Source organism: Ambystoma mexicanum, chromosome 4q (genome assembly GCF_040938575.1).
Source record: "Ambystoma mexicanum isolate Mex_15411 chromosome 4q, UKY_AmexF1_1, whole genome shotgun sequence".
NCBI lineage: Eukaryota > Metazoa > Chordata > Amphibia > Caudata > Ambystomatidae > Ambystoma > Ambystoma mexicanum.
The window spans coordinates 42,480,021-42,501,662 of NC_090928.1; the positions used below are offsets into that span (position 1 = coordinate 42,480,021).

Here is a 21,642-nt window from a genome sequence, read left to right on the forward strand (position 1 = left end):
ATAAATCCGTTTGCAAAGTACTGGTCTAAATAGGATTTCAAATGAAGGTTTTCTGGTTCTGTGAGAGCGTAGATCTTGCTGCAAGGGAGTTGTGCACCAGGAACAAGGTCGATCTGACAGTCATAGGGCCTGTGCAGCGGCAATGTATTGGCTTGGTCCTTTCGGAAAAAACACCCTGGAAATCATGGTATTCACCTGGCAAGGTATTAGTTGCTCCCAGGGTTGATACTGTCGCTCCGGGAGTCATGGGGATACAGAAGTCGGGTTTTTTCCTCTTGGTAATAGCAGGCAGGGGCGCAGTCACCGGGGAAGGTTAATTTTCGTGCCCGCCAGTCTATCAAAGGGTTCTGAGTAACCAACCATGGCATCCCTAGTATTAGCCTGAACTGAGGTGCCTTGAGATCAAATGAAATAGACTCCCGATGTCCGTCCTGGCACAGCAAGGTTACCCTGGTTGCGCACTGAGTTACTGTCCGGAAGCGATTTCTGTCCCATCCACGGTGGTTACCTTGTCCATAGTTGGCTTAGAACACAAAGGAAGCCCCATCTCTGCTGCCAGTTCTTGATCAATATAATTTCCAACTGCTCCGCTATCAATGTATGCTTCAACGGCATGCATTCTTGACGACTATTGGTGGTTAATTAAGATCACTGGTATTGCAAAGTGCGAGGTCAGCAACTCTTTCTTCTCACTCGACAAACTGACCTCTACGTTTGTGGAGCTTGGTAGTTTTCCGAGTCCTTAGCTTCATCCTTCTCTGTGGCCCCGACTGTACTTCTTGGGGGTTTTACTGGACAGTCCTTCAGGAAATGTCCTGGTTTCCCACTATACAAACAAAGCTGTTGTCTTCTTTTGTCCCGCTCTTGTTTTGTTAATGGAGGCTGTATCCCTCCAATCTGCATGGGTTCTACAGCATTTTCAGGTACACGGGGTGTTTTCCCTTGGTCGAACATACACAGTCCGAGGGTCCGTCTTAGACCGTTCTGCCTTTCGGTCCTGCAACCGGTGGTCTAGCTGCACGACCAGATTTATGAATTCTGCACAGTCTCTGGGTGGATCACCCACCTGGGCTAAGACGTCCTTTAATTCGCCTAGTAAGCCTCGATGGAATAATGTGTTTCTTTTGTTTTCTGGCCACCTAGCTTCGGCAACCAGTCTGTTGAAGGTAGCAATCTACGTTAACAAGTCCTGATTCCCCTGTCGGAGGGGCAAGAGTTCATTGTCTACTGCTTGTTCCTGGGTATGGTGAGCAAAACGTTTTTCCATTTCTCTCTGGAACCCCCCAAAGTCATGTAACAGAGGATCGTCATGGGTAACCAACGGCACCAACCAATCTGCTGCACTACCACTCAGGTATGATAAGACAAAAGCTACCCGAGCTTGGTCGTTTGGAAATGCTCCAGGCCTACAAAGAAAATTAAGGCGACACTGATTGATGAATGCAGCATACTTCCGTGGGTCGCCTGAGAACCTTTCTGGTGATGCCAGGGGAACTGTTCCAGGTAACGTGATCTGTACCGGAGTCGGTGGTATGGCGGGGTTTTGCATCGTTGGATTGCTTCCAGGTAGAGGCGTCTGTCCTGCCTGTGATTGCAAGTATTGCCTGCTAATCTCTTCAGTGCGTTCTTTGGTCACTATTAGGTCTCTCTGGAGGGCATTAGTCTCTTGTCGGGCAGAATGAACCTCAGCACGAAGCTCTCCAAGTAATTGGACCAACTGGTCCATTTCTGATGTCTCTATGGCGACGAGTTGGATGTGTTATGGTAGGCTTTGCGTTCTGTTACGCTCACCTGGTATCCACAGGGATGCCACCCAGCCAGGTTACTCGCTGATATGCTTCTCAGCTTGCCCAGATGTGGTCTGCGGGGAAGGTTCTGTCTTGTGGTAGAGTTAGGCGTGCTCTCCGTCCTGTCTTCTTTGCAGGGGCGCGTTGTCTTTCATGGGCGTGTGCGGTCCAGTTACTTCACTGACGCCGGCCCGTTTGATATTGTTCAGGTAGGTTTTATTGCTGTTCTTTAGTTTTGTTGCTATCCTGCATGCCTTTCTTTGTTTAAAAAATGTCTCTTTTTTCTCCCTTAGGTATGCGGAGCTTCAGCACGGCGAACTGGCTTGGTTGAGCCCCGTTGGTAAATGATGGCGTATTAAGAGCGCTATGATGCGGTAAGTAAGTGCTATGCGTAGCGCTGCAAAGTCTTGCCTTTGCTACCCTGTGTTTTCCTTCCTTGTAGGTCACGGTGTTCTTCAGCGTGAGTGGAATGTCTGGAGTTGTGCCAGCCGAGAGGCGACCAGCCAGGTAAGCCTTTTGAGCAGTTCATAACTTGCAAATGTCTCTACTGCTTTCTTTAATGTTGCCTCCATCTTCCTCTTTCAGGTCGTTGTGTCCGGGAGGCGTGCAGATTCGAGGAAGCTGTTCTCAGTAGCTGCGAGTGGCTAGAGATGAAGACTGCAGGTAAGATGCTGCTGCTAATGATGTTCCTTTTGTCTCCTCGCAGGTTCTGCTTCTCCGAGGTTCGAGGGAATAGCTGGACACGGTGAGCGTCACTTTGCAAGCTGCAAAGTAATGCGAAGCGTGTTGTCTTGCTCGGGTGTGGTTTAAATAGCCCATGTAAAGTAGTCCCTAGGCTGCCACACCCAAAACACTAGACCGCATAGCTTGGTTCTTTGGAACCAAGCTATGTGGATGCCTCCATGTTGGCTGATAACACATTAAGTAGTTCCCAAGCACATGTTTTTCATGATATATGAGCCTGGCGCCATAGGCGCCAGGAGTGGCCCCAGGAGGGTTTTGGAAAAGGATGCCAGGTTCTAGAGGCCCGAGTCCTGACTCCACCTGGCCAATGGGTTTGACAGAGGGGGTTTTGGGTGAGGGTCGCGACACATGTTCAGAAGACGGACTTGCACATCCGGAGCAAAACCAGACCTCCGCAACCACGCAAATCTGCGTATAACGGTGCTCGCAGCCATGGACCGGCTAACACTGTTGGCCGTAACCAAACCCGACTGAAGGGATTCGCACATGGCATCCTTGCCGTCTTGCATAAGAGCAAGGAACCCATCACTTTCCTCCCCCTCGGGAATATGCTCAGCTGCTAAAGAAACAGTTCCACAAAGTGTGTGAGAACCTTGCCAAGGCACAAGTGGAGTTGGCCGATTTCAATGCCATGCTCCCTGCAGAAAACACCTTCCGAGCCCAACTGTCGAAGTGTTTGTCATCCCTATTAGGAGGGACGGTGGGTACTCCATCTACCTCAAGGTGGATGTAGCCGCCTGAACCAAACTCTCGGGAGTGGGGTGAGTTCTCCACATTGCCACTCTCAACTCTCGCTCTGCAATCAAGCATTCTTCTGATATCTGTCACCTTCTTGAGGAACTGGACCTTGACGTCCTCGGTCTCACTGAGACATGGTTCACGGCCAGCTCTGTCACCTGCTTTGACACACTCCTACCTGACGATTACAAGATCCTCTCCGTTCCCAGGCCCAACCGTGCAGGGGGGGTGTAGCCCTTATCTTCCCTGAGTGGATTCCTGCCACTGTCACTCCTACGCAGACCTACTCCTCTTTTGAATGCCTTGTCTGCCGTCTCTCTCTCTCTCTCTCTCTCTCCTAGCCATTCCCTTACCGTGGCTATCTATCGGCCACCTGGTCAAATCTCCTCCTTCCTCTCTGAGTGGGCTGACCTCTCCTCCTCACTCCTGTCCTCAACCACTCAACTCCTCTTTCTTGGTGATTTCAACATCCACTTGGATGCCTCCTGTCCCCCCACAGGACTCTTTCGTGACCTCTGCGACTCTCTCTCACTCTCTATTCTCCCGTCTGGGCCTACTCATTCTGCAGGGCACACTCTTGATGCTCCGATCTCTTCTGACCTTCCCCTCTCCGTCCCTCTCTCCACTCCTATCTCCTGGAGTGATCACCTTCTCCTATCCTCCCACCTCACCCTCCCTACCCCACAGGCAAAGCCACCCTCATCACTGCCACCCACCTTCTCGGTCATCCGACCCATGAAGCGCGTGTCAGTTGAGGCTTTCGCTGCCACCTTCTCACCCCCACCTCCCCCTTCGGCTGACTCCCACCCTGACACAGCCCTCTCCATGCTCCACTCTGCTATATCTGATACTCTTGATATCCTTGCCCCGGTCATGAGAATCCGCCTGAAGCCCAAAGCCAAATGTAACTCCTGGTATGACTCGGAGCTCGTCACCCTTAAACGCAAGTGCAGGGTGGCAGAGAGGAAATGGCATGCTTCATGTTCATCCTCTGACAAACTGGCCTGCCGCCTGCTCCAAAGGCAATACCGTCTCTCCGTTCTCACCAAGAAGAGAGCCCTTATCCAAGCCCGCATCTCTGCGGCATCTAACAACTCGGCCGAACTCTTTAAAATCTGCAAGGAGCTTGCCAACCCTGCTGCAGTCTCTACCTCTCCTGTCCCCTCCCAGGCCCTCTGCACTGCACTGGCCTCTCACTTCATCTCTAAAACTCAGGACATCCTGTCCTCACTCTCCTCCTATCACCTCCCTCCCTCTCTTCCTGGCTCTTCCTCTGGCCCTTCTGCAGCCACCCCTCCTCCCTCCTTCTCTGCCTTTCCCCTTTTTTCTGCTGATGAGGTTTCCAGACAAGTCCGATCTATGAAAGTCTCGTCTAAACAGGTTCACCCCTGCTCCTCCAAAACTATCAAGGACCACATCGACTCCCTGGCTCCTGCCCTGGCTGACTTTTGCAACCACTCCTTCGCCTCTGGAGTCTTCCCATCCCCCCTTAAGCACTCCCTTGTGCACCCTCTTCTTAAGAAAGCCTTTTCTGACCCCTCCTGCCCGGCTAACTATCGCCCAATCTCCATCACTCCTTTCCTGGGCAAGCTCCTGGAGAAACTGGCCATCTCCCAGCTTAACCTCCATGCTGAATCTGTTGGCAGTTTTCATGACCATCAATCTGGCTTCAGAGCTGCCAGAAGCACGGAAACTGCTCTCCTGAACATCCGTGTGGACCTACTCTTGAACCTTGACTCCAACACTCCGTGTGTTCTCATTCTGCTCGATCTCTCTTCTGCCTTTGACACTGTCAACCATGCCATCCTGCTCAACCGTCTCCGTGATAACCTGGGTATCACTGGTCAGGCTCTGGCGTGGCTGACCTCTTGCCTCTCCAATCGACTATCCCAGGTCCAACTGGGGTCCTTCCTCTCTGACATCTTTTTCTCCACCTGTGGTGTCCCCCAGGGATCAAATCTCTCCCCCTGGCTGTTCAACCAGTACCTGGCACTCCTTGCCCACTGCATCGCCGCTCTCTGCCCCAACTTTCAGTGCTATGCGGACGATACCCAGCTCATTTTCAGGCTACCCTCGGCCTCCTCCTCTCCTTCCCTCATCTCTGACGGTCTGCTATCCAGGAATGGTGTGCCGCCAATGACCTCTGCCTTAATGCCAGTAAGACTGAGATTCTTCTCATCGGCACACCCACTCCCTCCTTCCCTGCAGCTCTCTGGCCGGCCTCTCTTGGCCCTCTTCCTGCTGCTACCTGCAAGGCAAAAAACCTTGGGGTTATCTTCGACTCCACACTCTCCTTCTCTCCTCATATATCCGACGTCTCTAAGAAGTCACACTACCAGCTGCATTACCAGCTGCACCTCCTCAGAGGTATTCTTCCCTTCCTCCCCTTCCCCCAGAAGCTCACTGTCTCACGAGCCCTGGTTCTCTCAAAGCTGGACTACTGTAACAGCCTCTATCTTAATCTGCCTGCCTCCACTCTCCGCCCTCTGCAACTCATCCAGAACAGAACTGCGAGACTTGTCCTTGGCCTCAAGCCCAGGGACCGTATCTCTCCAGGACTAAAGTCTCTACACTGGCTCCCAGTGGCTGCGAGGATAAAGTTCAAAACCCTCTGCATTGTCCACAAGGCCTTCTGGGGCCTAAATAGCTTCAACTCTCTCTTCCTAAATATCTTCCTTCCCAAGCCCTTCGCTCATCCGTCTCCAACTCCCTCAGGGTGAGCCGCTTCTCGAAGCAACAAGCTGGGGGTAGATCTCTCTCCGCGGCAGGGGCCTCCCTCTGGAACAGCCTTCCTGCCTCCCTGAAACTTGAGGAGAACCGTCTCCGGTTCCGGAAGCACCTCAAAACCTTCCTCTTTGCTTCTGCTTTCACTCTCCCTCTCCCCTGCTAATTCTTCGCTGAATCTGCACCGAATCTGCAACTGGGCCACTCTCAACGACCTTGGTCCTGGGCCCAGCCACTCTCCACTTGCACTGCCTCCCTGGCAACCCCTGCACTGCGGGACTGTCTCTGTATCCCTACAGCCCCCGTTCCCAGCACTTGTCTGCACTTACCTTGCACTTGCCACTAGCTGGCCCTTTATTTTATTCTACTTGCCTTGTACTGCACTTCCCCCCCTCCCCTTCCCCATGCACTTTCTCCCTTCCCCCTACCCCTGCACTTGCACGATCTGAATGACACCTGGCCTGGTAGGATCGTTGTCTGTCTTCCCCTTGTTCCCCCCCTCCCTGCCAAAAACCCGGAAGAGATTCCGGTGACTGCCACGCAGCTGCCACCCTTTTCTGTAAGGTGAGATGAAATGGTAGCACTGGGTCAGAGGACGGACCTTGATCTAAAATGTCTGTTAGATCATCCTGCACAAAGTCTTCAGGAGGACTGGACCAGCCCAGATACTCCGAGACCCTAGCCATGAGCCGCCTGTACTAAGACTCAGCATGAGCCCCATGCTCAGGCCTGCCAAATACCACTTCTGGAGAAGTGTCCAACCCACTGGCATCATGAAGGGTTTGCCTCAACTCCTCCAACTGACTGTCTCCAGAAAAGAGTGGAGCCACATCATGGAGGGTCCTCAAACTCAGACCTTTCTTCCTCTTCATATAGGTCTTCCAGAGGGAGGTGGAAACCTGTCCTAGGGACAGAAGAGGGCCTGGAGTCCAATACTGGCCAATACTCGCCTCACAGCCTTCTCCGTAGCCTTCCTTGGAGGATCCACCAGATCGGGTTACTCCAATGGCAAATTGCGGGCAAAAATCCCCGAAGGGGTCAAAGGCTTTGACACTGAAAGCGTCGACAACCTCTGCGTCGTGAGCGCGGAAGGCTTTGGCGTAGACGTCGAACTGGTGCCGATGGCCCCGTGGGCTGATAAGACAGCAAAGTGTCGACGTCCGAGTCGGACAGACACAGCGCTGATCGAGTCGACGCCGGCTACAAGCACTTAGCAGGCTGCAGCAGTCTCGCTGGAGATGAGGACCGAGACCTGGAAGCATGTCTCTTGCGACTCTCTGAAGCCTTGTCCGAACAGGACCTTGAAGGTTCCCGGTGCAAGTCGCGTCGCAGACCCGAGCCCGAAAGCGTGCGAGCCACAGTACGAGACCTTTCCGTGCCAGCTTCGTTAGAAGGTGCGACCGGAACCGTGCCCCGAGATTGAATATCGCTAACCTCTGCTCCTTACAGGCAACCCATTCCTCCGGAGTCGAGGACTTCGTGGGGCATGCCACTTTCCTCGTGGCTCCATCCTCCGAGGAGGACAGGAAAGGCGACTGGTAACAGTGCTTCCGAGAACTCCGAGAACGCCGCGACAAGGAAGAAGAATGGCATGAACCACTCCGGGACCAAGAATCCCGGGACTCCTCCCGACGCGGAGAGTCGCCCCTCGAGTCGTCGGTGAACACCCCTTTGGTTTTCGATTTAGAAGTACGGGACCACTTGGGCTTGGAACACTTACCTTCCTGGAGTTTCCCCTTACGCTCCCGCAAGCCCTTGGCAGTCAGTGGCTGGCATTTAGAACAGTCATCGGTGTTGTGACTCACGCCCAAGCACCACAAACAAATGTGATGCAGGTCTGTGATCGACATTTTCGACTTGCAGTCCAGGCAGGTCTTGAAGCCAGACCGCGGATTTGGAGGGGTCGAAGAAAAAGACATCAATTGCGATGAAACACACGAGGCGAGGCGCGCCGAGTTATCGAAGCAAACACCTTTGCGGAAAAAACAGAACTGAGGCTACGGGCGCCATGCATACTATTTATAACATCCGGTGACGTCGCCCTCGACGGAGGCCTTCGAGGGACATCGACGCAGGACGCCCTCTGCCGAAAAAGTTTCCGAAGTGCACAGCTGTGGACATTACATGTCAAAGATGAGGAATACGTTGGAGGACACAATCCATGCTAAAGGCCAATAGCTGTTCTTCAAACAGTGGCTTCGCCACAGGAGTTCTATATGATACTAATATACTACTAACAGCATTGATGTTCAATCTCAGTAACATAGCCTCACAATGATCAAACTTGGGTAGATCAGAAATGTAGAATTTAAGCTCTTGTTTAAAAATGACGGCTTCTCCCCCTCCCCTAGACCTAACACGGTCTGGATGTAAAAACAAATATCTGTCAGGAGTGTCCAGTTGTATTGCATGGAGTGCAGCTTCATGAAGCCAAGCCTCGGTAATTGCCAACACATCAAGATTAAATTGCACAATAAAATCTGCTATTTCAGCAGCGTGCCGCACCAGTAGACTTATATAATAGATTGTGGACGCACAGCTCATGTAGAGCCTTCCAACTATAGCTTAGGCATTCTTAAATTAACATGATCTATGGATATTTCTTTGTGAATTTATTTTTTCATTTAAATGAAAAATAGGTTTAAAAAGATGTGGCGCCATATTCGGTTAGCAGGGAGAGCGACTCACCAGGACTTAACTCTACCAGGTAGGGAAGCTTTTCTGGGGGCAAGCAGGAACCGTAGCCTGGCCCGTCATCGCTTTCTTTTCCTATAAAATGCTTGCCATCGGTCAGCTTCCCAGCCTTCCGTGTCTCATTGTCAGGAGGTCTCCTCTTCAGTTGAAACACAAGCTCTCCTAGAAAGAAAGAAAGAAAAAAAAGACATTTTTAGGCATTCTTCTGGGTGTATCATTTCAGAAACGCAACAACTGAAACAAGCATTTTCGTTCCAACTATATCCAAAAATTTCAATCAGTAAAATATGCATACAGACTATACAGGGCTGCAGTGTGACTAATATTGCAAGAACTACAGTACTATGGGGTAGGTATCCCACTGACATGTTTCAATAACTCATCATGAAAAGCATCAAACAGTTTTGGAGGAGGGAGAGATGACCCTTTGCAGCTAATGAACTCCAAATACATACTCTAAAGTGCAAGTTCTCAATTGGGTAATTGTGACAAGGACAGACGACTGCCCTTGACAAGAAGGGATGGGGACCCCGCTCATCCTGTGGCGGAAGGTCTACCAGGGTGGACGCAAGAACCACTCCTACTCCAGAGGGGGAAGGTGGCAGTTGGGAGAGCCCCAGTTCCTATCCCCTGCCTAAGTGCCTGCATGTATCTGAACAGTACCAATGTGGATCACCCCATACATCTCTTGAACACAATGCTGCCCAGTTCCTTTCTTTTCAGGGAGCAACAACAACATCCGACAAAAGTCTGAGCAGGCTGCCAGCAAGACAACAGCCCACCAGAGTCTACAAGTAGACCCCTCCAGTCAATAAATCACTAAGACGAGTAAGAACGGAGAGAGCTGTTCAGTGAAACAGCGGAGAACAAATGCAGCCACAAGGAAGCCTGCCCAATGACACCACAGCATGCAGCTCTCCACCAGCTGCCATGGGTCTCCCCAAAAGAAACAATTACTTACTTGCTGTGGAGAGGCTATGGACAAAACTAGAGACAGTTCCGTACTTACCATGGAATTAGCTGCAATGCTGCCCCTAACACGAGGCGCAACATTTTCCAACACAGGCTGCCATTATCCCAGCATGGAAGACCTGCACAGCAAAATGGTGCAGGACGTGGCCCTTATTTTATGTATTCCGGCATATGTAACACCTCCTACGGAGGGAACACAGGGCAAGATTAAACCAGGGGAAGAGAGCCACAGGGAGAAGGAGCGAGAAGACAAGAAAGGGGACAGGAGCACTTTGCAGTGGGCAGAGAGGAGGGGTGGGAAGGTGCTTGAAACAAGTCTTCTTACCCCTGTGTGGATCAACCCAGCTTTTCAACCGGGATGCAACCTGGGGTAAGGGGCAAAAGGGGGAGGGAAAAGGGGCTTGGATCATGGGCGGCTCGTAAACTTACAGCAGCACTACAAAGATGGGAATCCCTAGACCTTTAATGTTATGTTATGTTACTTGGCATTTATATATCGCTCAATATATCACTGGTATGACCTCAAAGCGCTGTGGATGAACGCCCTCAGGAAACGCAGTACAAGCCAGTAGAGAGATAGATGGTGTCATAGGGTGCACCATTTATGTGTGCAGCTGGTGTAGTTGTCGGATGGTAGCTGTATCCTAGTGTTAGGTGTGGTGTAGAAGATAATAGTTGGATGTGTTTGCAGTCTGGTGGTTGGACATCAAGACTGGGTTTGGCTGCGTTAGGCCTGAAGGACGCTTATGTGAGCAGCTAGGCTGTAGTGTCATGGGATAGCTGCGTTTTATTAGGGTGGTGAGGTGTTCATGGGGTAGTGTTCGTATGTGGACAGCTAGGCCGAATTAATCAGGGGTATAGCCATGTTTTAGTTGAGTGATGGTGTATAGAAGAGAGTAGGTGTAGTGATGTGATAAGAGTGATGGTTCATCTATAAAGCGAGACCAGGCACGTGAACAGGATGGCAGGGAACACATCAAGACACGGACACACAGTGACAGTGGGTTGGTTTTATGGTGACACCAGGGGGCATAGGGATACATAACAGCATAGGGTATAAGAAAGCAGAGTACAACAGTGACACATGGGCACATATGGTGAAGAGAGGGTTGGGTTATACATTGGGATACATAGCGGCATCACAGGAACAAGGGGGCAGGGAGAGCAGAGACACATGGACACCCAGTGAGAGTGGGGTGGGATTACAGCGATAGGGTAGGACATAGGGATGTACAACAACCGCATGGGGAATAGGAAAGCAGGGTACACAGACACGTGCGGGTAGACAGGGGCTTGACGGTAGGGAAATTTCATCCATTCCGTCCATTCAATCCGTCCATTCAATCCATCCATCCATCCAATCACTGCATCCATCCATTTCTTTTATTTCTTCAGCAATTCATTGCAGCAACCATCCATTCCATCGATGCATTAATCCATTTCTTACTTTTCTTTTATTCATTCAATTTATCAATTGATTCAGTGCATCCATCCATTTATTCCATTTCTTCATCCACTCATTCCATCCATTTGCTCCATCCATCAATGCCTTCTATCGCTTCCATCAATTCTAGCTCTTCCATTCTATCCGTCCCGTTCATCTATTCCATCCATTCCGTTCATTCCATCCATCAATTTCGCATGCGTCCAATCCAGCCCGTCCAATCCATGAATGAATGAATGAATGTATGGAAGCCTTCTCTCTTACTGAGAATGAAAGATTTTGTTATGCTCAACTACGCCACTGGGCAACTAACTCTGCTACTAGGAAAGGGGCCATTCAACCCGAGCTCTCTGGAGCTGTCCATACAAGGAGGGATACCCACAGGAAAAGTCTCGAAATTGTACAAATCGCTGGACCCACGGGAAACACTGACGCGCCTGACACATATACAAAAATTGGAAAAAGATTTGGGTACTGAAATAGATGACAAGACCTGGCTGCGTATCTGGGCTAAAATACATAAATCCTCTAAATGTGTGTCTGACAAAGAATGCGTCTACAAGTGGTGTTACAGATGGTAACTAATGCCACGGAGGCTGCACCAAATGAATGCAGTTTATGCGGCTACTTGCTGAAGGGGATGTACAGACGTGGGCTCTCTATCACTTGTTATGGACCTGAGATAAAGCTACCATTTACTAGAAGGAGGTCATGGGTCACAAAGGACATTACTGGGCTTCACGTACCAATGAACCCCCTGGTGGTACTATTAGGGTACACAGGAGATGTGGCGTTTCCAACCTCAGGTAAAATGGCCTCCCTCATCCGACATCCTTTGCTAGCGACTAAACTGGCCATGGCCCATGGTGGAGGAACCCTGAAGATCCCATACTTCAAATGTGGTGGGTTAAAGTCTGGGACACCTTGGTAGCAGAAAATATTTCTGCCATCTGTGAAGGGAGCTATAATAAGTAGGTTTCCATCTGGAGACCCTTCATTGACTATCTGGACCAAAGCCCTGCTATTATGGCAAAGCCTCTGCGTCCCCAAGACAATTCCCGCTTCTGTGAGAAAGCAGGCGAGGGAGTGGGAGCTCCCTGGGAAAAGCTCCTTGTGTCATGAATGGCAACCTGGCTACACCTGTTCCTAGGACATGTTTTGCCTACAGGACATCAAAACCATTCTATTCCAAATGGAGGTTATTTGATACACTGCCCGGAAAACGGCATTTGCACTATTCACGCCGTTAGAAGTCACATGATTCCCCAGCCACGTTTATTAGCAGCGTTGGCAGTCACGCTCGCTGCTTATGATCGTGTTCTTTGAATCGTTTGGCTGAAGCTCTAGACCTGCGTCCTTGCAGATTTACTTCAGCTTTCTTAGAAGGGCTTACTTGTTCTTGGTTTTCTTGAGCCCGTGTTTTCATATGGAGTTTTGAACAATCCTTCCCACCGCCTACATTCCAGTTTCCAAGCAGGCAGCAGGAGTCATCTGTGTTCGAAATACGCGGCTGCTTCCTGGAAGTTTCTGCACCGCAGCGTGTACGAGCGGCATCCTGGAACTGTTTTCACTGCTGCGTGAGTATCTAACGAGCGGCTTCCTTGGAATTAGTGTACTGCGTGTGTTTAGCTAAAGAAGAGGTTCGCAGCTGCTCTCCTGGGCATATTTCACCATCGTACATGTGCTCCAGTGTTTGTCAATTAACAGCGTTTCTTGGGAGAACTGCTCTCCACCACAACTCATGAAAGCACAGTTACCAAGAAGTGCCTACATTGAAGAAGTCATTCATTGTTTATTTAAGCTTCTCTCCTGATCTTTAAGGGCAAGGATCATTTATTTCCGACTAGTAACTTATTTTGTTTGCAAGGAAGGACATTAGTGCACATGACTTTGGACGCTATCCTGTGGTGCACCAACCCGGTATCTAGCGTGACCCTCGTGCCGTTCGGGATTAGTTTCCCTTACTAACCTTCCCTCCTTTTCGTTGTTTCTTACTTGGATTGCTTTGGAGTGTTTTGTCGGACCATTTATAACAATCCAACTTCCACAGGTTAGTGGTAGCCTTTATTCTTAATTCAGAGTGAGAGATCTAATAATATTGACATATATATTCATGATACATTATTTTCTCACAGGTTGATGATGTCTATCTGTTGTTCCATGCCCTTTCCAGTGATTCCTCTCTCTGACTGTGAGGTTCAGTCATAGAGTGACAATTTGGAAAGTCGACGCTTGACTTCACTACTTTCAAGCTGTTTCCGGTTGTCAAGGGATACGGAAGATATCATTACAACGTGTATCCTTTTATGGTCCTAAACAGTATCCTTTGCAGATTATTGATAGATACTGTGATCAGTACATGACACCTTGATGGGAAAGTTCTAATGCTGTGCCGGAGTAACAGAGTATGTATTATCTGTATAACAAACAATGCTTGAACTTCGTATGGGTGGGAGAGTCATTTTGTGATCCATGCCATTGTATGTCAATTGCAAAGTACATCAAACCATGCCTTTCTCTACAGTCTGTTAAATCATGGTTTTTGAAGGAAAAAAAGGGGACAGGAAACAGGAAGGTGTGTGTTGTCCAGGTGGGGTCAGAGTAAGAGGTGGCAGACCAAGAGTTCAAAAGGTGGAAGGATGGTGGACTAGAGTGTCAAGGAAATGTGCAAAGAAGGTGAGAGCAAGTAGTACTGTGTTGTGAGTGTAGGTGTAAGGTGGGTGAGAGAGTTACATGAAGTGTACAGGGAGTAGAAGCTGACTGAAGGAGTGAAAGATGGACAAATGAGTAGACAGAGGTGGAGTAAAAGTGGTAGGGACGGGTGAGTAGTAGAAGGGTGAAGAGGGGTGAAGAATTGTAGGGTGGACAGATGCAAGTATTAGGGTGGGGGCTAGAGAGTAGTAGAAGAGTGTGGAGGGTTGAGGAGTAGTAGGGTGGAGAGGGAAGGTAAAGAGTGGAGAAGGGATAGTAGAAGTGGAATGGAGGGGAGAGAGTAGTAACATCAGAGGGTGGAGGAAGCAGGACAGATGAGAAACAACTAGTAGAGAAGGAGGAGGGGATACTAGCGCTGAGAAATAGGGAGAGGGACATCAACACATGAAAGGAAGTAGACGGATTGAGGCTTCAGTGCCTGGGAAGCACAAACACAAGCCCTTCGAACTTACCATTGGACCTCACTGAAAATGAAGAAAGAGCATAGATAGTACGAGTTAACAAGCATTAGATACTAACCTGGGTGATGGGGACACCTGTGTTAGAGAGGGTGTGTTTTTTTCTAGATGAGGGAGGAAGGGGCAAGGGGACTGCCCTTGAAGCGATTCCAAAAATGTTTAATACAACCCCTTGAACTCTCTTTGGCGGTTGGTGTATTCGTAAGGACACATGTGAGAATATGACCTCTAATCTTCCTCTTCAGCTACTATGAACTTGCTTGTCTTATACTTGCAATCGGGTGTGCCTCATATTTATCTTGCGTCATGTTACCTTATGTGATACATTTCTTGCATTACACTCTTGGACCTCCTTTTGGATTGTTTTCTGAGCATCTTATCCTCACATATTTCACATTATATTATCTCTTGTTAGGAAATATTTTCCTTTATGCTACATTTTAGATACATTCTTTTGAGACACTCCCAATAGCACATTTGCTGGCTCTTGCTTTCCAAGATGCTTTTGGCAAATGAGGTTGTTTTCCACAAAATTTGCCACCACAACTCACTGCTTGGCCAAATATTGGTCAAATGTTATTTATTTTATTTTGTTTAGACATTTATATAGAACCTTAGGCTCATAGGCAAACAGGCGCTTATACAAAACACAAATACCGCAAACAAACCAACAGCAAAAGCAATAAAAACACAATGAAATAAAGAAAATAAAGGAGCAAAGCGACCAGACTAAAATGCAATAAACTATCATTAAAATGCCCAAAAAACAACCATCATAAACTGGTACTAAAAACCCATCGGGCACAGCATTTCAAAAAATCTAAATTATTAATACATTGGCAGGTGGCACCAGATGAGAGTTCCTAAACTCTACCAAGTATCCAACCTAGAAATCATAAAATAACCAAACAATGAAATTGAACACACATCAACATCAACATGATGCAGAAAGCAAGTTCAAGGCTCTACCACATACCTACAACAGTTAATAAAACCATGAGTCATCAACCACAATATTCATGTTTGAAGAAACATTCATCAGATGTTTACATATGCTTAAAAAGTAAGGACGGCTGCTTACCCTAAAACCCACTATTATGCATTCTCTATTAGGGGAGCCCCATCAATCAATTTGTACCCTTCGAAGGACAAATCATGCAGTCTTATGGTCCCATGCCCGACTTGTTGATGTAGCCAAGCTAGCACCTTATTCTTCAAGGCCTCTCTAGGTTCTCCACATCCGTAATGATTACATTTCTTTTATCCTTTATCCAAAACAAAGTAGCCTACGTAGGTGCCAGTGTTAATGGCTATCTGTTTTAACCAAGCGAATATCCCTTCTAGTAGAGGATCCAGGTGTTTCATGTGTCATATTTGCAGATCTACCCAGAGATTAATGAGCCGCTGTAGAAACCCCAGTGGATTTTACTGAAACAGTCAATGGCGCTGACATAAGCAATGAGGCAATCAGGTCACCCGACCCTCAGACACCTTCTTCCCTAACCGTCCTGATACTGCCATCTTCTTCCAGGTCCATTTGACTTTATTTATTCTCTGATCCCAACTAAACTTTGATCACTCCAGAGATTCGAGACACTGACAGAACTCCTTTAAATTGCACAACTTTGGTGAGTTGCAAATTAGCTGGATCAATCATATAACAGCGTGTCTTAACCTCTAATGGCAGGGCATCTTTTAGACAACTTTGGCAGGGATTTAGGAGGAACCGTTCCCTCCTCTTTCAATAGAGGCAGTGTTAGGCAAGATTGTATGCAGTACCCTATGGGAGACTGCACCAGTCCTGTCCTCCTGGCAATAGGTAACCCAACCTTTGGTACAAGTCTGTACTACACAGGTTGGTAATGTGGATGAGCAGCCAGGCTTATCTCAAGAGCGGTCAATGTGAGCAGTAAGGTTGTTACACAGTGTTTCACAATGATAGTTATTCAAATAAACACTTACACCCAAGATTTCTTGATTACCAAAGTATTCATTTATTTAACAGTCAGTGGAATAAGGGGGCAATCATAACACAAAATATACTTCAAATATACACACTCAGTTTCCCTGAGCAGTTGATACCCATTGGGGATGGCACACAGACACTTCCTACACCCTCAGGTGACTTAAATAACTAGGACACTGGACATTGATTTATCACTGGCACATTTCGAGCAATACAGAGTGGGAGATCAAAAAGGAAAAGTTTCAGAGCGAGAAAACAATGGCTAACAAATATTCTTCAGCAGGTAAGTACTTTTTTTAAAACCCTCCAATGCAAAGTAAGTTAACCCTTTCCTGGGGGAAAGGCAAAGAACAAAGTCAGAGTTCAGAAAAGCCTTTCAGGGAGCCAGGACAGCCAATGTTAGTTGAGCAATGGTCTAGGTGAGCTGAAGCACTTCTTGCAGGTAGGTAAAAATGCTTGCACAATGTTTTAGAAATGTTTGTAGAAGATAAAATAACTGTAGGGCCACAAGCAGCTGGGAGGCTTGTGAGGGGCAAAGCTGCAATAAACTCTGCAAAAGCAACCAAGACAAATCACAATTAAGAACATGCAATGCTACACAAGAGGTAAGTCCTCTTAGTTTTACAGTACCTTTGGTTAGAAGAAAAACTGCTTCCAGCTGGCGACTGTTCCTGTGTAGGTCTGCAGATCCTGTGTTCCTGGGCCTCAGTCGCGGGGACAAGAGGGAGGACATCTGGGGACTCCTGTACTACGAATGGAAGGTCGGCAGCAGCAATGGGCAACCTTCAGATCAGCCGCACTTCACGGTGTCAGCTCTTCGCGTCTCTCGCAAACCGCACCACTGCAGTTCTCGGATACCTTAATGGACTTTCCTCACATCTGGGGCCCAGCACTCTATTGAGGTGGCTCAGGCTTGGTCAGTCCTGCTTCATGGGAGTCCAGACGATCTTCCTGGAGCCTGGATCTGACTTCAAAGCGATGCACTCAATATGGTGTTCCTCTCCCTGGCACTTCGGTTCCTGCACCAGCATTGGAAGTACAGCCAGCTCTGAGAGGATGTCCAGACGAGTTCACTTTGGGGTTGATTGTTCCCACCAACCCAAGGGGAGAAGTCGTCCATTGCAGGGCTTCTCTAGTCGAGGCGAATTCGGAGCTTCAGCAATGCAGAAGGGTTTCACTGGGCAAACCAACGGTCCAGGAATTGCAGCAAGCGTCTCTTCCAAGTTCATCTTCGGATTCCTTTGTCCAGTGGTCGACTTTGCCTTCCAAGCAAAAAGCCTTGCCTTCTATGCAAGTTTCTCCCATTCATTTGCAGCCTAGCTGTCAATCACATAGCAGGGTGGCTGTCCTCTGAGGACGGCCAGCCAGCCAATCACATTTGGGTGTATTCCTGCAGCCAAGGGTATTAAGTACAGGGCTTTTCAGGCACCTCCCTCACTTCCTACCCCTACCAGACACGCTGGAGCCAGAGGCGGGGCTTCACCATGAATCCCGCCAAAGACAAAATGAATAAAAGAAGCAAACCTGGTTTGGCGTGCAGAGTAAATCTCAAGAAATGGCGAAAAAAGAAGACCAGGCCATTTTGACAAAACGGGCATGCATGGGTGTCTTTCTGCAGCTGCAATCGCAGAAAAGGTAGGAAAAAGTAAACCACTGCCACCAGCCATTAATTGTAGAACGGGTAACAGAATTGTTACATGAGAAACTAGACAAAAGGGACACTAAGTAACCCCTTCTGCAACCTGAGTCTGAGTCTAGAAAGTTACAAAATGTAAGTAAAGTCAATTTCACTTTATTGCTCTTGGGAGCAGTAATTTCACCAAGCGAAGGTATTACCTTTGGGAAATCTAAGACTTCCCTGTGTCACTGCACTGAAGGTGCTGTGTGTCACAATATAAAGATGATGCCTATGGAGTTTGTCAGACTCCAAAGTCAGAAGAAACAGTCTGAATCACAGAAAAATACATGAGAGAGTGAGAAAAAGGTCTCACTGTCTCTTAGGTTAGAAAAGTCCTAAAGTCCAGCAAAAAGAGGTTTGGGTCTCTAAGGTAGAAGAGAATTAGCACATTTCGGAGAATTCTCCCTAACAAGCGGCAGCGAAGGACACACAATTGCATCTATATCATCTAAGGAACCTCCATGGATCCCTCCTGATAGTGCACCGCTAGGTTGCTCTGAACCCTCCTGACAAACAACAGCATTGTAAGCTTTGGGTTTCAATTCTTACACCTCATCAGTGCCAACAGCCTCACTATCTAGCCTTCTTGATTCGTGTAGTTGCTGACTTCTCCTGGCACTCCTCTCCAGGACATCAGAGACAATTCCTCCTGCAGATGCATGTGGCAGAAGGGGTAACAGGCCCTCGCAGAGCCGAATTGAGAGCCCCAGGGTATGGACCTTCTTTAGAATGTCCATCCCCCACCTCCATAACACAAGTCCTGGACTGGATCAAAGCACCACCATGCATGGGTGTCACATTGGGGTTATGGGATCTTGTAATAGACATGCTAAAACTATTTTGGGGGTTGGTAGTTAAGCCACACTATGCCGCCTAAGGAATTGGACAGGTTCAACAGATAACAGCAGGAACTAGCACATGCCTTCAGGCCTTCGAACAGGCCCCCCAATGTTCCAAATACTCCCTCCTTTAACTGCACCTAGCACAATGACAAGCCGGAGGAGGGGTGGAGAGGCTGCTAGGGACTCGAGCCGACACAAAAAAGTAAAATGTTATAAACTGCTTGTGATACTGGTTGCTTTTTAAATCTGGCTGTGCTCATGCACTGAACTGGTTTTAAATCTGGCTGTGTTTATGCATTGTACCTAGTCTCAATCGTGGCCATGGTTTTGTATGCAACCTTGCTGTGACATTTGCACATCCTTACCCCCCCTTCCTTATGCTTGGTGATGTTTGCCTGCGTTCTGCACTATACCCCTCCCCTGATGCATGCCTGTAACCTCTGTCTGCCTGTTTGCCTGCCTTTTGTACTTCGCTCCCTCTCCCCCCTCCTGCCTCCCTCTTCTCTTTCACCACTCTCACTGCTTCTCAATTTTTCTCGTCCTCTCCCCATCTTCTCCCCCTCCCCTAACCTTATTCTTTGCACTTACTCTATCCGAATCGTCTTCTGACCTAGTACAATAGTAGCTGGTTTTCCTCACCCTCCCTCCTTGTTTCTTCCTCCCCTTCCGGCACTACCAGAAATGTCGTCAGGCCTAGTACGATAGTTGTTGGTCTGTCATCTCCTTTACCCTTCCCCTCCTTAGCTTTGTCATAGCTCTTGCACTATCTGAAATGTCGCCAGACCTAATACAATAATAATTTTACACATTCCTCATGTCTCAAGGCCTTGTAAGAAAGTCACTGTATTTTCCCATGCCCCCTGCCTTGACTTGAAGCACTTTGAAACACATTATGTATAGGCGCTATATAAATAAACAATCAATCAACCTCTGCAGCCGCAGCCCCTAAGAGTGCTCTAACAGAAACAAGGTATCAATCCAGAAGGGCACGCAATTTCAGGAACTCCAACGTGGTTCCTCATTAAATCAGAGTACAGAGGGTGAATATACAAACCCGTTTTGCCCCCGCCCAGTTTCCATGGGGTTGTATTGGCATAAAGTTCAAGCACTATCTCTCTCTTGCCTAGCCTTGAATTATGTTGTTCAGGGCTGGTAATCCTCCCTGTGGTCTCCCCTAAGGTGATTGGATTGGGAGAGGGTATGTTAAAGACTTTGCTCTTGTTTTTAATGATCTTTGGAACCCTTACAAATGACCTGTTGGTTCTTGTTCAATCTTCCTACCTAAAGAGACGCCAAGGCTCCAGAGAATACTTTTATTGGCACCTGTGACTAAGGGCACAAGGCACCTTCTTTTTTCAGCTATGGAAAGAGTTCTTGAGGTTTGAACCTTAATTGGAAGGCTTTTTAAAGTGTTTGTTAACCTTTTTATTCTCAACCTATTTGTTCTGTATTGGTATTTTTATTTTAACACATTTAAATTCCAGATTCCTATTAGTGAGACGTTACAATTTCATACAAGCGTTCAAAGTTGAGGGAATCTGGGAGGTATTTATCTCCTGCTTGTAGCAGAGAAGAGCCTGGTTAGCTTAACACCAACAGCTACCAGGAGCTACTTTTGGCTGCCCAGGCCAACTGATGCCAAACAAACGCATCTATTTGAATAAAACCCTGTCTGTTGGGGGACAATGTATAAACAAACATTAGGACACATCTAAACAACATTTGAAGCATAAGGAGTCATAAATAATGTACAAACTGATAAGTGTGCATCTTATATGACCAAATGCTCCTCATTCTCTAGTGGTAGCTCCTGGTCACTGGTTAATGCTGGATACCCAGGAGCTACTCCTGCTTAGCCAATCTTAATTTTGATTCCAGTTATATCCAACCCGCCCCCCAGCACCCCCGGTATACATTTCAACCCTACAATTTTGGGCAAGGAAAACAGCATACATATTTCTCAAAATTCTTAATTTCTTTCAAATAATAGAATTCCATTTTAATCGAGGTGGTCTATATCTTTACACAATATAGATCACCAAAAAGTTATAGGCTCAAATACAATTGGTCAACATACCTGTAAACATCTTGCTACAGGCCTCTCACACAAGCATTCAACGCAACCTCAAATAAGGCATATATTACTCACCAGTAATTTTCTTTCTGTGGCTTGCATCTGCTTAGAATCACATGCTATGCATATACCGACTTCCAGTGATTAGTGCAGAGTATTACATTTTGTCTTGTTTTTTAATTGGAAAAGGCGGTCAACAGGGGGATTCCTTTAACACTATCCTAAACCCACATGTACAGTTACTCATGTTCTTTAAAGGATCAATGTCCTCAGATAATCTGTCCTGAGGTAACCGTGATAGGAGTTTATTTTTTCAACTGTGCCATTGTTAGGCAAGATTGGATGCAGTAATCCTGCGGGAGACTACACCAGCCTTGTTCTCTTGGTGATAAGTAACCCACCTATTGGTATAGGACTGTAATACACTTCATAACACGTCCTCAGATTTAAGATAAGCAAGTAGATACTGTTTTGGGATGCCTTACACACACTTCCTACACCCTGAGGGGACTTCAATCACTAGGACAATGTTTGGCATTAATATATCACTTTTTACACTTAATGCAATTCTCAGGCTGTGGAAAAGGAAAAGGCTAGGGAAGGAAAAGGGGTACCACGTTCTCAGAGCATGTGAATACTTTTCAATCTCCCAATGAAATCTAGATTAGATCTTTCCCAGCAACACAAGTTAAACGTATGCACCATCTATGAGGGACAGTTAGAACCAAAGTCAATGGGTTAGAAGAGTCTGCAGGGAGCCAGAATAGCCAAAGTCAATTTGAGCAATGTCTATGAAGCTGAGGAACTTC

At 47.7% G+C, this 21,642-nt stretch overlaps 1 protein-coding gene across 12 annotated transcripts in view; it reads right to left on the reverse strand.

Annotated features, from left to right (window-relative positions):
* Positions 1-21,642, reverse strand: part of AFDN (afadin, adherens junction formation factor) — a 2,107,422-nt gene that overhangs the window by 1,337,545 nt on the left and 748,235 nt on the right. For all 12 annotated transcript variants that reach the window (XM_069607417.1, XM_069607414.1, XM_069607416.1 and 9 more), the window contains exon 8: positions 8,682-8,849. In XM_069607417.1, coding sequence (XP_069463518.1) covers positions 8,682-8,849 — 168 coding nt within the window. The remainder of the gene's footprint in view (positions 1-8,681; positions 8,850-21,642) is intronic.